Genomic DNA, 16778 nt, shown 5'->3' with positions numbered 1-16778 from the left:
GCTAGAACAGTAATCGTCAATAAAATCTCAATTTAGATGGCAGCGATACGGCTGACTTACGAGCGGACACGGCCGAACACGAAAACCTACTCGGCTGAGGAATGCGCCCCCGACAGGACCTAACGAATTAGCTTGCTCCAAACTTTTCCGAGGACGATTTATTTTTCTAATTTTTATAATCATTCATTAGGAACGCTCCCGGCTTTTTTGTTTTGTTTTATTGGCACCGCTGTTAGGGAACTAAGGATGAATTATATGCTTGCAGGTTTTCCCTCTGTGAGAACGGTACAATCTCTCTAAAGTCTCATTGGATTATCATTTTCAGCTAATAAGTCTATTATATTATTAAAGTAAACTCTGAGGAGGTTCCTAAATAACCTCTAGGTACTCGTATTTACCTTTTTTGTCTGCTCTCCTTTTCTAGGTTCAGAAGTTCCTGAAATTCATCTTATGCCATAATGTTGGTATTCTACTATACCTAAGTCCATTTTTTCAAAGAATGATGTGTATAATCTACGTTCGTCGTTGTATAAGATAAGGTTAAATCTTGCCAACTAATAAAATATAGCTAATCAAAAGACACTTCATAGTTTTACTAAACAAAACACTGTTTTGCATAACATTTCAAAACAACACTGAGATCCGGGGTCTATTTGTTGACAACATGAAGAACATTGGACCCGAGACGTCAAATGCAGAAACGCATAGGTCACGACAAGGGCGAGGGTTGCCGCTGCTAACCCTTCGGTGGCGACGGCGACGTCGGGGCAGTTCCGCTACACCACAGCCCGTTTAGAACGGCTAACAATTTTCGAATGTAATGTTGTACCTACCTATTGACTCTTTTAATAACAAATTAAGTATGTAGGTATGTTATATGTTACAAATTGGAGCTTATGGTACTTATACCATTATTGCCTGGTATATTATGGCGTGTATTTCTGGTATGGTATGATATTTAAGTCTGAATAATTTTACTACTAAACGTTTTATTTCCAAAAGAAAAGGAATTGCAATAGCAATAGCTGTTATGTATGTTATATGTCGAATAATATATCTAAAACAGCTCTTACTCTTGCTACCGCGGTAGCGGAATGAAGAGTGAAGGAAGAACTATAATTTATCTTGTTTTTTAAGAACCTACTTTGCTTAGATTAGAGTAAGAGAACCCTACAGTTTTTCTAAAAAATTTATGGGTAATATAAAAATACAGGTGTGCTACGTAGACTACGAGTTGGCTGTTTTCTCCGCGATGCTACGGCTCGGCGGGCGACGGGCGGGGGTTGTCGCCGCGCTGCGCCCGCGCCGCGTCTCCGCCACTTCGAATTAATGACGGCTTGACGCCTCGCCGACAGCGGCACGCCTACGCCTATTCTACGCGACCTTTTCCTCTTTTTGCCCCCACCCCGCTGGCCAGTCACAGATAAGAAGTGGGCATTTAAAAATAAATTTGTCGAAAGTGATAAATGATGGATATAACTTTTATTATTTCAAATTAAATTAACGATCCGAACGGAACGTCTACCTTTTCTCACATTAGAGGGATCTTATCTGGAATGATTGCTTCCATTACCTTAGAGAACGGACACGTTGTTTTGTAAGGGAAGATAAAGAGATTAATGCGTAAAGCAATTAATTTTGATTGAGGTGTGTTTTATTAAGTAATTGTTTTTGTTCCCAATGTGGATTAGTGACGCATTGTGGACTTTTGATGTGACTTTGGTTTATTTTTGGCAGTCTTTTTATGGGGATTTGCATTATCTAGATGGCAAATTAGGTGCCTCAAAATGACCGTGATGAGTGGAATTGCCTGCAGCAACAAGATGCATAAAAAATGTAGAGTCGGTAATTTTCTCGTCTAACGTGTAAGATCATAGATACATATTTGGAATAAGCAACCCTTTATTTCAATTTGTGTGCAACGAAAATTGCAGTAATATTGGCGAACTATCGGAAATTACCGTCTATAAACTTACAAGCTTACAAACTTTGCCTCTTAATAAATTTTGTGTGGTTTCATGCAGACGGTTTTTAATGGTCAAACTTTGTACATTTCAAAGTTTATGACTTTTATACTGCTATTTTGCAAGCATAAATCCCAGTCAACAGTACCCCCGATAATAACATTAGAATATTGTGGTCAAAGCAGATATTTATGGGTATCCGAACTGTTTGGCGTGTGTAGAGTTCCCACAGCGCTTTAATACATTTTCCATGTTCCAGTTAGCGCCTCATAAATTGATTAGGGGACCACTTTGGTTCAGTTTTTGTGTACCTCACAGGTATCAGCGCCGGGGGTTAAGATAAAATGTTTAGTTCTAACTAATAATCTTCAGATAAATCGATTGGTATTATACGTTTTTAAATCTTAGTTATTATCAGTTTAAAACTAAAAATACCTATTAAATGGTTGTCGTTTAAGTTTAAGATACCATGAATTATGTTGGGTCCTGTAGCATAAACGTTATTATCTTAGGGTACGTTTGAACCATTTAAAATTTTTGTGGAGCCTTTATATTATTTTAGATTTATAAAAATAAACTATTTGATAATTTATATTTGCAAAAGTGTAGAACCTCTTCTCATCTATTTTATACATAGCACCAATAAACTAGTATATTTACCGATTTCATTGTGATGAAAGGGTTATGGAAGTAGTGGAAAAACCAAAGCGTAAGGAATTTGGAAAGGCACTGGTATTTGCGAATGCAAATTAATGTCAGGAACTTAAATGTATCCTGTTACAAACATACCTAACAATACATTTAAAAATATATTTTACACGTACAAGTAACTAGTTTCAATGAACTAAATCGAATCTCTTTTCGTGTTCATTTACTTAAGAATGTATATTAATAAGTTTGGTACCATATAAATTATTTATCTTGATTTTTCCGACACATTTGACTAATGAAGCCGCCATGTTGCTTTTGCTTCCCTTTCGCGCCTAAATCGGCGTAATGGAGTGAACTAATTTCCTATAGGAAATTGCTTCGGCGTAAGAGTGCGATTTCCTTAAAAGCCTCCGTTACCAGTCACCCGAACAACATCAATCATGGCTTCCAAACGATGTAAAATATTTTCATAACAATAGATGACATCGATTTCATAGGAAAACCATGGGTCGGTCGATGACGTGTTATTATTTTATCGTGACGAGTGTTTTACTCTTTGTTATTTAAAATATTCAATCGTACGCAGTTTAACATAAACATATGCATGTTTATTTGTGACTGCCGTATAAAATAAGTATGTTTGGGTCTTATGTGTCTGTCAGAGAGGAGCTTAATCCTAATATAACATTAGGTAAGGTTCTCCAATCAAATACGCGAAATTATTGCAAACGGAGTTTTAAAGCAATGTCGGCCAGTAATTTAACGGCAGTTTGGGTAGGTTCGAATAAAAAGCGCGAGGTGACAATATAAATAACAATTTGGCCCACCCCGTTCGAATGTGGTGCGTGGATTAGCATAAGAATGCCGCATCATGGACGCCCACGGGCCTACACTGTACCTCGTTGTCTCTTTATACGTCGAATTTAATTTTGATTTACGACTATCCACACAATTGTACGCAAAACATTCCTTCCCTCGGCCCGGCTGTACGCAACACCAAGAAAAGTCACTCGAAATATTAGCGACTATTTTACCTACCAACTTTATATCCAAGAATTCACACCCGACTTCGCAATAAAATTTAAATCCTTATTTATTAAGGTACCTCGACGCGATCGTTTCTAAATAATATCCAATTTAAAATTTAAAAAGTGTTTAAAACACCCAATAACTTAATTAATAAAGGCAAGGGACCACGGTCATAATTCTCAAACGACATTAGGGTCGCCACAAAGAGCTTCCTAAGATTCTTTTATGCAAATATTGGTAAAAATACCCCGTCTCGGAGGAATTATTAATTGAGGGTTTGCTCGCTTTTGACACATTCGTGCATTAAAGTGATGTATGGAGAGAATCAAGTCGCCTAATTATTTTAATCAGCTCATAAATTTTAATATTTTTTATGCAATTAATTTTAATTATGCTCTTAAATATATTCGCTTTTACTTCTTCAACACATCGGGGCCAGATCATAAATAAAGTAGGACGTTAAATTATGGTCTTTTGCAAATAATTATGACAAGTATCTAGAAACACGTCTAATTGTATTATGGGTGCAATACCTAGGTTGGAAGTCAAAACAGACCAGTTACCTATACTTACCTATATAAATTGTCGCAAACTATGGACACCTAGTATAATTTGATTATTAAATGATTGATCCTTATCATCCATCCTTAGAATCCTTATGCTCTAACAAATGTGTGTTACTTAGAGAGTTCACACTTTGTAGAGTCACAGAACATAAAAACACTTAGTTTAATCAATTAATCAGTATAAAAATTAATGTAATCAGTCCTCATTCAAACTGAGGCCTAAGGACCTACATAAATAATTATTTTCCAAATATGACTCGTTATCTAAAGCAAGTTTTATATACAATGATCCCAATCAAATAAAATAAGTAATAAACGACCGTGCTCAGTGTTAATACGTATTTAAGATAATATATTTTACCACACAAAAATAAAATGTCCACCTAATAAATCGTGCCGGACCTTATCGTTTCACGAGACGGGACAGTAAGGACCAGATAAGGATGTGGGTCCCTTCGAAATTGGAGTAACGCGTGCGTTTGCGTTCAGATTTCCTTAAGTTAGTGTAAGGTAAACGTATTTTAGATTGTGGTTTGGTTTAGTGACTTTTGTGTTTGGAAACGCGCGCGAGTCGAGCGTAATCGGCGTTGCATCTTAATTTAGTTGTCTTGTATTGTGGGAGGCGGGCGGCGCTGTGGGACATAACCTAACCCACTGCGATGGCAAAGGCCGCCGTGCCCGACTGACGCATATATCGCCATATTTATTGGACGTGGCCGTAAACTATTTACGACCTTCATTTGAGTTCGAGAGTAGTCAAAATAAGTTATGGTAGTACTCACCACATTCACGAACTCCTGAAACGTTATGGCGTTGCTCGATGCACTCTGCGCTTTGTCCAGAAGAATCTACAGAAGAGAGAAAATAAAGGCATTAAGTAACTAGGTTTTTTGCAATAAACATTAAACTATTTCAGTTGATTGAAGATAAAATATACACTGAAACCAGAGTAGTGATATCAGTTGTTACGTCCTACAACTATCGCGAAATAAGCGAATCATTGGAGCTTTTATAATTACTCTACATATTGTTTGTCCTACAAAATCATAAAAACTTAATGCTAACTTACTTATTACTCTTTTTACTAACCTCCCTCTTATGCGGCGGCACCTGAGCGATGAAGTCTGGATGTTGGAGCGTCTGCAAGAAGTCGGGCCACGGGATCTCTCCAAACCCCTCCGGATCAAACTGCCAACAAAACGTCACGTGCCACATCGATTAGATTTCAACGGAGCGTCCTAACGTCATAACCACGCACCTTCATGCTTCACACATGTGTTTCATATTTACAGCATTTCTCCAAAAAGACAGCTCAAAAAATCAAGCGCCCCTATCTTGTTCCTCGCATTATCTCAATGTCCTGTACGTGACCACTCTACGTTTGATCCGCAGCGCCACCGACGGTTTTTATCTGCTTTTAAAACATTTTATATCCCGCTTCTGTACATTTTAATCAGTCCAAACAAAGCTTATTCTTTGAAATTTGTCTCCCCATCGTAAACGACAGGTTTTATGAAATATGCGTGTTCAACACGCAGGTTTATAGCGAAAGTCGCTAAGTTTACGAGCGTTTAAAATAATGGTGCCGTTACCAGTCAATTTCATGACTGTTAATCTTTCAAAATTAAATATGAAACGTTTTTATTACTACTGTTTGGGCGTTAAATTAAGTATTATATCATTTGATACCATTTGACCTCTAGTTTTTGCTTTATGCGTAAATCTGACTTAAAATAGGTAATTTTGTAGTTAGGTAATGATGACAATTTTAGTTACTTAATTCGTTAAATTAAAATTGTACTTTAATTCTCTAAACCCTTGAAATCAAGTTTGCATTTTCTGAAAATCAAAAATGCCAAATGGCACTTCATGAATTCAAAAAGTTAAGTAAATACACAAAAGTAATGTTTCAGTGTAATTCATGTAGGCTTATAATCAGTTCTTCAATGTAATCTTTTTTTTTAATATTTGGGTAAAAAAACAATGTTTTATTTTAATTTTGTTTCATATTTTAAAACGCAACCCTAGCTCTAGTCTGTGAACATGCCGCCCCATTTTCCGTGCAGTCAAACGTGGGTTACGCAATTAGGAACATTTGAACCACCACGTACTTCGTCGAAAATCGCTTTCATGCTTCCAACTTCCAGGAATAATATTGATTTCAGAAACATTTGTTATGCTTCGATCTGTGCGTGACTGATAGCGATTTGTAACGTACGTACAAAGCAAGATTTCGTACGTGGAAATAGGTCAGCATTGCATTACATTGCAATTGTCTGACCTATTTCCACGAATATCATTTTTCTTTTTCAGTTTGGCAATATACGGAAATGTTATTCATGTTTTACTACCATGAAAATATTTGGAAATAGTAGCTGGATGTAATACCTACCTACTCGTAAGCCAGGTTGTTATTTAAGTTATTTGGGACTTGGACTAATGAAGAATTTGAATTTGAATTACTTATTTAAGACTTTTATTGGGGTTTCGACCAGCTTATCTTAAATTTCGATTAACGTCGGCTCGTGGTAGATGAAATAACAGGTAGCAAAATAAAATAAAGATATTTCACGCGATATCATCGGGACGTGTTACAAAAATTTATATTTCACACCAAAAGTCACGTAGTGTGGCGAAACGATATTTTTATACCTGATGCTTATCCATTAAGATGTCACTGTATGAAGAAATTCAACTTACCCTATCGAAGAGGAGACGCCATTTCTGAAAACAATCAACATTTATGAAATAAGTAACTAATTGTAACTAAGTAAGAATGCTCTTACTCGTAAACAATATTAAACTTTTTCAGGCAATGTTTGAGCTTTATTATAGAACTCTGTATTCAGGTAAAAGTCTAAACTTTGCTTTCAAACAAGTTTCAGTTGTTTGGAGTACTTTAGTTGATATACTTATGTCCAATAAAATAGGAATAAGAAAAATAGGACAGGCCAAGATCGGTCAAACAAAGCATCCAAAAAGGACATCATCCACGTTTCATATATTTTTGGTCCAAAATCAATAGTGCCGGCCAACAAAAAAAAGTGCTGTATTCTGACAGAATACGTCTGCCTTAGCATTTGTTACTATGGCACCAAAGCCGTAGCTCCACTGTGCGTCGAGTATTTGAGATCTAAAAGTCATCGATTATTCATACATTTTTTGTTCAAAATCAAAAGTGTCGGCCAATAAAAAAAAAGTGCTGTGTTCTGACAGAATACATCCGCCTTAGCATTTGTTACTATGGCACCAAAGCTGTAGCACCACTATGCGTCGAGTATTTGAGATCTAAAATTCATCGACGATTCATACATTTTTTGTTCAAAATCAAAAGTGTCGGCCAATAACAAAAAGTGCTGTCTTCTGACAGAATACGTCGGCCTTAGCATTTGTTACTATGGCACCAAAGCTGTAGCACCACTGTGCGTCGAGTATTTGAGATCTAAAATTCATCGACGATTCATACATTTTTTGTTCAAAATCAAAAATGTCGGCCAATAAAAAAAAAGTGCTGTATTCTGACAGAATACGTCCGCCTTAGTATTTGTTACTATGACACCAAAGCTGTAGCACCACTGTGCATCGTAGTATTTGAGATCAAAGTCAGTCGTTTCATATATTTTTAGAGCTCAAATACTACGATGCACAGTAGTGCTACAGCTTTGGTGCCATAGTAATAAATGCTAAGGCGGACGTATTCTATCAGAATACAGCACTTTTATTTTTTGGCCGGCACTTTTGATTTTGGACCAAAATGGATGATGTCCTTTATATTCATTATTGAATACTGAAGAAACTGCATCAGCTACTTACATCGTGCATCAACTCCCGCCTAATATCCGCCTCATCCAACTCCGAGCCGAGGTCTGTGTGGTCTGTATCATACAACGGCTCTGCTGCCCTGGACAAAGACCCCAGCGAGTCCCGGGCGGACGCCAGGGATCCCGTGACAGTCGGCAGGACCCCTGCCTCGATCCCGGACTCCATAGACGTATTGGTAGACATGAGAGTGGCGGTGGCGGCCGGAGGCGGGCGCACCTCGCCGCCTCCGCAGCCACTGCCCACCCACACCGACATCTTTCTAACAAAACCATCCACTCTATTGCTAATTAATTCGGCTGTACAACATAGCTTCCTTTGCCCGTAAATATTTTAGACTTTGAAACGTCAACGCTTTATAATCTGTATCTTCTATCTTCTCTCTGCTTCTTTAAAGGTCACGTTGTTTACAAAATGTGTTGCTCTTGAAAATCGGGAAGAATTATTGGAATTATATATAAATTTCTTGGACGACGTAATTTTTAAAAGTTTTGACGCAATGAGTTGAGCTGGACAGAGTGCTTAATTTATTTAATAACAAGAATATACAAGAGAAACGGAGGAAGATCATAAGGCACGTATTTATTTATCTTGGCTTGTTTCCGGTGTACCTGAAACAAAATATAGGTAACTCCGTTACAGTCAGATTTTAAAATATTAAGTCTATAAATTCGAAAATAAATTGGGAATAGAAATAGTTACATAGTGATGGGAAAAGTAATGGGTTTTTTTGACGTTACCTTAGGACGTAACCTGATATAACTAATTTACGTTAAAAAAATGACGCAGTTTCCTTATCTAGTAATCAAGTAGTCTAGGGCCGAGGTCAAGTGAAGTAGAACCTATCTCTACCACTTTAAAAATTGTTACATGTGGTCTACACCTACAAATGGACTTTAGTAATTTGTCTACTTTACAGTATTTAATTAAAGTTGTACTCACGCAACTATGAATATCCGTAATAATTCCGTTAATAGTTCCTACATAAATAATGTAAGTAGTCATAGTTTACCTACCCTAAGTACCGTAACCCTTTCCTAATTTGTTTGAAAGCGACCTTGAGACATGTCGTGACATTAATTTATTTAAAATGTCCTTGGCAGTGGTCCCCAATGGAATAAAATAAAGAGACCCTCTTATATTTGGAGGTAGAAGGTCATCTATTGTTTATTAATTGCCCAAACCATCGCTTAATGCGTCTAAATAATCCTATACAAATGATAATTGATCTAAAAACATTAGTCGTAGATTATTGCGTACCTACAAACCACCTTTAAAATCCTACAGTACCGGATAACCGGATTAAGACTACTTGATGCCCTAAGCAATCCACACCTGTGACTGTGCCCTTAACGATAGCTGAAGCTGAAAGGTGAAGGTGTCGGACTTGCCGACTCGTGATCTGAGGAACACGGGTTCAATCCCCGCCGCCGCTCGACTACTTATTGTGATGAACCCACTCGTAACATAAGCATATTTATTTTAGCTTACCACAAGGGATTAACGGTTATAAACAAAGCTTTCTTTTACTTTTATACCAAAAGTGTAGAAAATACACTCAAATACTAAAACAAAATCAAGCTTAACGATTTTAACGTCGATTCCTCTACTGGACTGTACTGCAAGCAATACAATTTGTAAATTGCCCTCAATACACGTTAAAATGCAACATTTGTAAATAAAAAGAATTTATAGGCGAATCGAGGTTCGGTAAACAACCGATAGGCGATCTGCTGAGGGAGAAAACGTGGCTAAGCGGAGGGCCGCAACCCTCTCTTGGTTGCCATGGAGACGGGCAGTTTTATGCACCACTTAGCACGAACTAACTCGGGCTGGCACGTGGTGGAGTGTTTGATCTTATTAGGCGGCATGGCAGACTTTCTTAAATCTAGATTTCATGTAGGTATGTACATTGGTATCTTGGTGGACCATATACCGTATGTATAATTCACATAGGGTTGACTTATAGGATTTTCATTCTCTTTTGATTTGACATTTTTTTAATTTGGTAAAATCTTTATTTCATTTTATTTGGAGAACTTGGGCAAATTACTAGTAAGCTTGAGTATTTTTTGGTCCTGTCCTGCAATTTTAATGCTCTCCTTCATTCAATACAGTTCGTCTATTGGTTATTATTTTATGGAGACGATAAAAGATTGTCGCTCTACTATATTAATGAAATAAGTCACCTTCAATTCATACCTATTTATTCAGCAATATAAACTAAGTTTTGTTTTATTATAATAAATTGAAGTAACTACTATGTAACCTGCTTAAAAATAATATATTTATAAAAGACAATAATCTAGCTAATTTACACAACCAAAAGCTCTTTTGTTTTCGAATACCTCTTGTTTACATTACAAAGGAGTCAATGGCAAAAAACCCCAGTTCAATTTATTTCAACAACACTTACCAATAACAAATTGCTCTAATCGTGCGTGCACTTCACTAGGTATCATAAAGGGACTTTCACACCGGACTTCATTTCCGAAATATTGTACATTTCGTGTCAAGAACACATTAGGCTTAGGCCGAAATGAGATGGACATTTATTTATACGTCAAAACACGCCGTGTTGCGGTGAAAGTGAGAACGGCGTCAAGCCTTCAGCGCATGCGTGAAATTCAAGAGGGTGGCTGCATGAAATAATTAATGAGGACCCTTTTTAGCTATCCTATCTCCTCACGTAAACAACGAGTGTGAAGCAACTGGCTAGATTCTATACTAGGTCTTAGATTTCTTAGTAGGAACTATTACATTAGTCTTCGTAACCTAACGTAGGGTAGGTCATCTTTAAATCTTGTACAATATTTTCACTAGTTTCGTAGCGACGATCAAGAACTTTACTTAAAGTTCCAAAGTAGGAAGTAAATGATTGGTGGAAGTAATTAAATTATTTCAATAAGTTAGCTGATGTCATCGCTGCGTTGGCTAAATTAAAAAAAGAGTCATTGAAGTCGAACATAGAAAGTGGAATTTTCCTATCAAAATTATTATAGCAATTTCAATGCAATTGGATTGTAATGTTAAAAACTTTCAGGAGTCTTCTAACTTCTTCGAAAGTTCTAATACAGTTTATAAATTGATAATTAAGGATTGAAATCTAAGTAATAATTCTGCTAAACACCATTATTAAGTAAAACAATTGAAATTAATGGGAATTTGATAAATCATTTTATGCTTCAGTAATATTGGCCAAAAGTCTTTACCCCACGCTTGTGCTGTCAAACTTCGTTCGTAGCGGATTAAAAAAATGAATGTCATAATAATAAATTTCGTCGTCTGTTCGTACGTAATCATGCATCGCTAAAAATAAAGTGGAATTAAATGTTGTAAAGTCACCTTAATTGATTAAATTAAATGATTATGCCTACTGGCCGTGCTGTTTTGTTGCTGCGGCGTTTGTCGACGGGCGATAATAGATTTAAAAGCTTAAATCTCAATCAATCTGCGACGAAGGAGACCCTTGCGAACCCGGTTTGTAATCATCGTGATTTGGGAGTTCCAAAAAGGTATAATCAATATTAACTAGCTTATGTTTATTGATAATCATTTTTAGAAGCCCTATAGGACATATTTTGCTTGATATCAAAAGTTATGTCATGAAAAAATTGGCACTGTTGGGTGACCTTGTTTTTGTTTACTAGTTACTTTGTCAGCAAGAGAAAGGAACAACACGACACCATAAAATGAATGTAATGAGGTCTACGAACCTATAAAGTCGCACTTTGTATGCCTCATTACGAAATGCAATTGATTTTGAATAATGCAACTGGTTATGATGCAGATTAGTGCTGCATATTAATTGACGCATTTTTTTAATCCCGATAATAACGCAAACCAGCCAAGTGCAACACAAAATATAGCAGTCATGTGTAAACTATAATTAAAGGTTTAATTACTGTCAATTCATTGCTATCTCTAAGATTTATAATTCAGTCATAACATTGCATAATACGCAATTTTACATTAGTGTATGTTATGATAACACCATTTGGTAGATAATAGCCTTCATAGCAACTACAAGTACTAGTACATACTGTCTGTCCTATAATAATTTATTGATAAGTATTAGTTTCCTTATTTATATATCAAGGCTATAAATTTTATTATCTACAAGTTAAGGTCTATTGTTTGTTTACATGTAGTCTGATATGCAGATAAAAAGCAAAAAAACTACTATTAAAGATTCTATAAATGAAATAAAATATATCCATTGCTTTCAGATTTACATCATTGGGTCAAACTCTTCCTACACCTCAACTCAAAAGAAGTTTCAGTGATAACATCATAAAAATGGCTGCACCCAGTTCCGATACAAATCCAGTTGAAAAACCAAAACATACAAATAGGCTGGTATCTGAGAAATCTCCTTATTTACTGCAACATGCTCACAACCCTGTGCAGTGGTACCCATGGTGCCAAGAAGCTATTGACAAAGCAAAAGCAGAGAATAAACTTATTTTTCTCTCTGTTGGCTATTCAACATGCCACTGGTGCCATGTTATGGAGAAAGAATCTTTCGAAAATGAAGATGTTGCTAAAGTAATGAACGAACACTATGTCAACATCAAAGTGGACCGTGAGGAACGCCCAGACATTGACCGTGTGTACATGTTGTTTGTAATGGCAACTACTGGCAGTGGAGGCTGGCCAATGTCAGTTTTCCTGACTCCAGATCTACGTCCTGTAACTGGAGGGACTTATTTCCCCCCAGAAGACAGATGGGGAAGACCAGGCTTCAAAAGCATCTTGCTATCTCTAGCCAAGAAGTGGAAAGAAAGTAGAGAGCAGTTTGTTCAAGCTAGCACTAGCATCATGGAAGCACTTCAGAAGATATCTCTTGTGGACTCCGAAAATTCCTCATCTTTGCCAGGAGAAGCTACATGGGACAAGTGTGTCCGTAGATATGCATCCATCTATGAACCTGATTTTGGTGGATTTGGTACTGCCCCTAAGTTCCCACAGTCTTCCATCTTTAATTTCTTGTTCCATTATTATGCCCGTGACAAATCCCATCCTGAGGGAAAGAAATGTCTTGAAATGTGCCTCCATACTCTAACAAAGATTGCTAAAGGAGGTATACATGATCATGTGTCCAGTGGGTTTGCTCGTTATTCAGTTGATAACGATTGGCATGTTCCCCATTTTGAGAAAATGCTGTATGACCAAGCTCAGCTTACTGTGGCTTATACTGATGCATTTCTGGCAACAAAGGATGAATTTTATGCAGAGATAGTTCGTGACATAATAAAATATGTCAATAGAGACTTGAGGCATGAATCTGGTGGATATTACAGTGCAGAAGATGCTGATTCATATCCAACTTTTGGTGCTCCCCACAAGAAAGAAGGAGCATTTTGTGTGTGGGAATTTCAGGAAATAAAATCACTTTTGGATGGTAAAAATATTAACTCTACCCCATACTTAGAAGTTTTCTGTGATTACTTCAGTGTTGAAGAGGATGGAAATATCTCTCCGGTCAGTGATCCCCATGGTGAACTGAAGAACAAGAATGTGTTGATTGTCTATGGCAGTAAGGAAGAAACAGCTGAAAAGTTTGGATTGTCTATGGATCAATTTAATCAAGTGATAACTGAATGCATTGGTATTTTGTATGACGCTAGACAGACGAGACCTCGTCCGCACTTGGACAGCAAAATGCTGTGCTCTTGGAATGGCCTCATGTTGTCTGGATTGGCGCAAGCAGGCCAGGGCCTAGCTGATAAGGAGTATGTGGAGGATGCTATCAAAACAGCCGAGTTTATAAAGAAGCATCTGTATGATCCTTCTACTAAAACTTTACTACATTCTTGCTATAGGGCTGATGATGGCTCCATTGCTCAAACGTAAGTGTACAAAATTGAATGTAGTTCATTCATACTTATAATTGAAATATAAGTTACTGCAATTTATATTTCTTAACTTACAGTGAGAAACCCATAAAAGGTTTCCTAGATGACTATGCGTTCTTGATCAAAGGCCTGCTGGATTTGTATGAGGCGTCACTGGACCTGCGGTGGCTGAACTGGGCGCGCGAATTGCAGCAAACACAAAACGATCTGTTCTGGGACGCCAAAAACGGCGGCTATTTCACTTGCTCGACTGAGGATGATACTGTAGTTTTGCGGCTCAAAGAGGGTATAATAATTTTAATTACAATCATTAAAGTTATGAAAGAAATAATAATATTCTTATCCAGACTCGCATTAAATTGCATTTACCTAAATCTCTTACCTTCTATGAAGAAAAATACTGATTTTCAAATCTTATATTTTATAGACTTTTGGTGTAATTTAACTTCCTTTCTTCTATTTTCTTTATTACATTATGTGCAGATGACAGCACATCAAGCTAAACACTGTGACATCTTATTTGGATGTAATAGGTGTTATTTTGCAACAAAAATACGTAATCTGATGGGCACACAACATCTATGAATCAAAAGTCAAGTTATTTCAAAACATCATGCAATATTATGTAAGTTTTATAAAGTCTAAAGAAATTCTTCACTGAAACTTCAGATCAAGATGGCGCCGAGCCATCCGGGAACAGTGTGGCTTGCCACAACCTGCAGCGCCTGGCCGCTTACGCCGACAAGAGTGCGGCGCCTGAAGGCGGCGACCACGATCGGGAAATGGCCAAGAAACTGCTCATGACCTTCGCTAAGAGGCTGGAAGAATCACCCACCGCTTTGCCAGAGATGATGTCCGCGCTTATGTTCTTCAATGACTCGCCTACTCAGGTAAGAATCGATTTGTCGCTGCATCACTGTCTTGTATGCTACAGAAAAGTGGTTTCTACTTTTTATTTCAAATTGTCTATTCAAGTTTTTGCTTCAAGAGTGTGTGAAGTTTTTTTGGGTTCTCCGTTATAAACACGTATTGATTGACTATGAGTTAAAAGAAGTCTGAAAAAAAAAAGAGATGACACATATAATCAGAAGTTTTTCAATTGTTCATTTGTTATGTACGGAATTTGTTGCTGACTGCCTTTGTACGCAAGTGAGCGTCAAAATTTATCTCTCTAACTTTCAATGCTGCTGCTAAAGTTACTGTTTTGTCCTATCTGTATCTAATCTAATACATACATAATTTAATCGATGCTGTTGTATAAAACCCACAGGTGCTGATCGCATGCGGTTGCACTGATCCGCGCACTCATGGGTGATATCTTTTAAAACTTGCAGGTACTAATTGCTGGTGGCTGCACTGACCCGCGTACTTTAGAGCTGGTGCGCGTAGTGCGCTCGCGCCTCTTGCCAGGCCGAGTGCTGGCCGTCGCCGACCCCGCCGCCGAGACGCCCGCCGGTATGTCCGACATACGTGAGTCCACGTGCTTTGTACTAAACACTGAACACGCTCATCTCATCCGGCTCGAAGGATCATGTCATATTATTAACGGTTGCGGCCTGAATATGTGGGATCATGTCATATAAACCTAGCGGTTGCGGTTTGACGGTGCTAGTAGTTTTCGTCACAGCCCCTGAAAGCTGGTATGTATGATATACACATGCTTAAATTTTATTTACTATTCTCAAGTTGGTTTTGCTCCAGGGACCAACTACGTCATATAATTATTCTTATTTTTTGACATACACTGGCCCGGCTCGAAGGACCAACTATTAAGAGTTAGTATGCTGCCAATACTCATTGCGCACCCCATTTATTTAGAAGTAGAACACGTTAATTGTTATTTCATACTTAACTCTAAGGCTGAGTTGTATCACCTTTTAACTGTAACTATAACTTTAACCGGTGTTTTTGTATGAAGTTTGACAGACTTGACGTTTGTTATAGTTAAATTAAGATGGTGCAATGCAATCGTTTGTCCAGCTTTGGGGGAGGCCTTTGTCCAGCAGTGGACGTCTTTCGGCTGAAACGAACGAACGAATGCAATCGTTATACTAACAACAGCTATTATCTCAATATCCCGATTCCCAAAGACTCATTCTAAACTTGACTCTGAAACTGACCATCCCGCCGTACTTTTCAGTGCTAAGCCGCATCCGCAGCGTGGGCGACACGCCGACGGCGTATGTATGCCGACGCTACGCCTGCTCGCTGCCCGTCACCGACGTCAAGCAATTGGAGAATCTGCTTGACGAGGCGCCCGCCCCTCCCGCGGCTTCAAAGTAGGGGATAAGTGTACCCGTGTAGATTGTGCGTTGCCCGTGGTCCTACTGCTCAGTCCTACCTGTGGCCTTATTCACGTATTTTGTAACAGTCAAAGTAACGTTAACGTCTAACGTTTAGAAGTCGTCCTATTGAAAAACAGTCTTAAATCCGTATTCACATGTCATTCGATAGAACGATTACTCGATAGGATCGCAACTCAGCTATTTGTCACTTTGACGTTAATCACTGAAATCCGATTAAACCTAACTTCAAAATAAGTAATAGGTACGATCGAATACGCATAAAAACTAATCGAAACAAAATCGGGCGATTAATACGTGAATACGAAAAGTTACTCCAGCGATCAAATCGCTTGCATGTCTTTGAAGTTTTGATACGAGTACGTGAATTAGGCCACTGGTAGAACCATGGAAAAAGTATTTTGCAGAGGTCCTACATTGGTAGGTGTTATGATTTTATAAGGTTAGTTGTACCACCGAAAAACTAAATTACCCGTAATACTACCAGTAGAATTGAGCAGAAGGTTCACGGGCAATGTATGGTGTACATACAGTCAACGGTACACCAAAAGATCTATTATTCCTTAGTAATAAAAGTTACACGCGTGT

The 16778-nt window shown here is 37.7% G+C and overlaps 2 protein-coding genes across 2 annotated transcripts in view; one reads left to right on the top strand and one right to left on the bottom strand.

Annotated features, from left to right (window-relative positions):
* Window positions 1-8153, bottom strand: part of LOC135074637 (rhomboid-related protein 3) — a 132685-nt gene extending 124532 nt beyond the window's left edge. The window contains exons 1-4 of the mRNA XM_063968999.1: window positions 8024-8153; window positions 6911-6934; window positions 5300-5398; window positions 4993-5058 (exon numbers count right to left, since the gene is read on the bottom strand). Coding sequence (XP_063825069.1) covers window positions 4993-5058; window positions 5300-5398; window positions 6911-6934; window positions 8024-8032 — 198 coding nt within the window. The 5' untranslated portion in view covers window positions 8033-8153. The remainder of the gene's footprint in view (window positions 1-4992; window positions 5059-5299; window positions 5399-6910; window positions 6935-8023) is intronic.
* Window positions 8154-11312: 3159 nt separating this feature from the next.
* Window positions 11313-16170, top strand: LOC135074770 (spermatogenesis-associated protein 20). Its single transcript, XM_063969152.1, has 6 exons — window positions 11313-11544; window positions 12259-13881; window positions 13965-14173; window positions 14557-14777; window positions 15222-15357; window positions 16028-16170. The coding sequence occupies exons 1-6, from the start codon at window positions 11393-11395 to the stop codon at window positions 16168-16170; spliced, it is 2484 nt and encodes an 827-aa protein (XP_063825222.1). The 5' UTR covers window positions 11313-11392.
* The last annotated feature ends 608 nt before the right edge of the window (window positions 16171-16778 follow it).

This window comes from Ostrinia nubilalis, chromosome 9 (genome assembly GCF_963855985.1).
Source record: "Ostrinia nubilalis chromosome 9, ilOstNubi1.1, whole genome shotgun sequence".
In the NCBI taxonomy this organism is placed as follows: Eukaryota; Metazoa; Arthropoda; class Insecta; order Lepidoptera; family Crambidae; genus Ostrinia; species Ostrinia nubilalis.
The sequence above is the reverse complement of the archived record's forward strand: the minus strand, read 5'-3'. Positions and strand labels throughout refer to the sequence as shown.

What these genes read in the sequence shown, in the direction of transcription:
- LOC135074770 (XM_063969152.1), top strand. Translation starts at nt 11,393, where the DNA reads ATGATTATGCCTACTGGCCGTGCTGTTTTGTTGCTGCGGCGTTTGTCG. An exon ending in GATTTGGGAGTTCCAAAAAG is followed by an intron (nt 11,545 to 12,258) that starts GTATAATCAATA and finishes CATTGCTTTCAG; the next exon opens with ATTTACATCATTGGGTCAAA. An exon ending in GATGGCTCCATTGCTCAAAC is followed by an intron (nt 13,882 to 13,964) that starts GTAAGTGTACAA and finishes CTTAACTTACAG; the next exon opens with TGAGAAACCCATAAAAGGTT.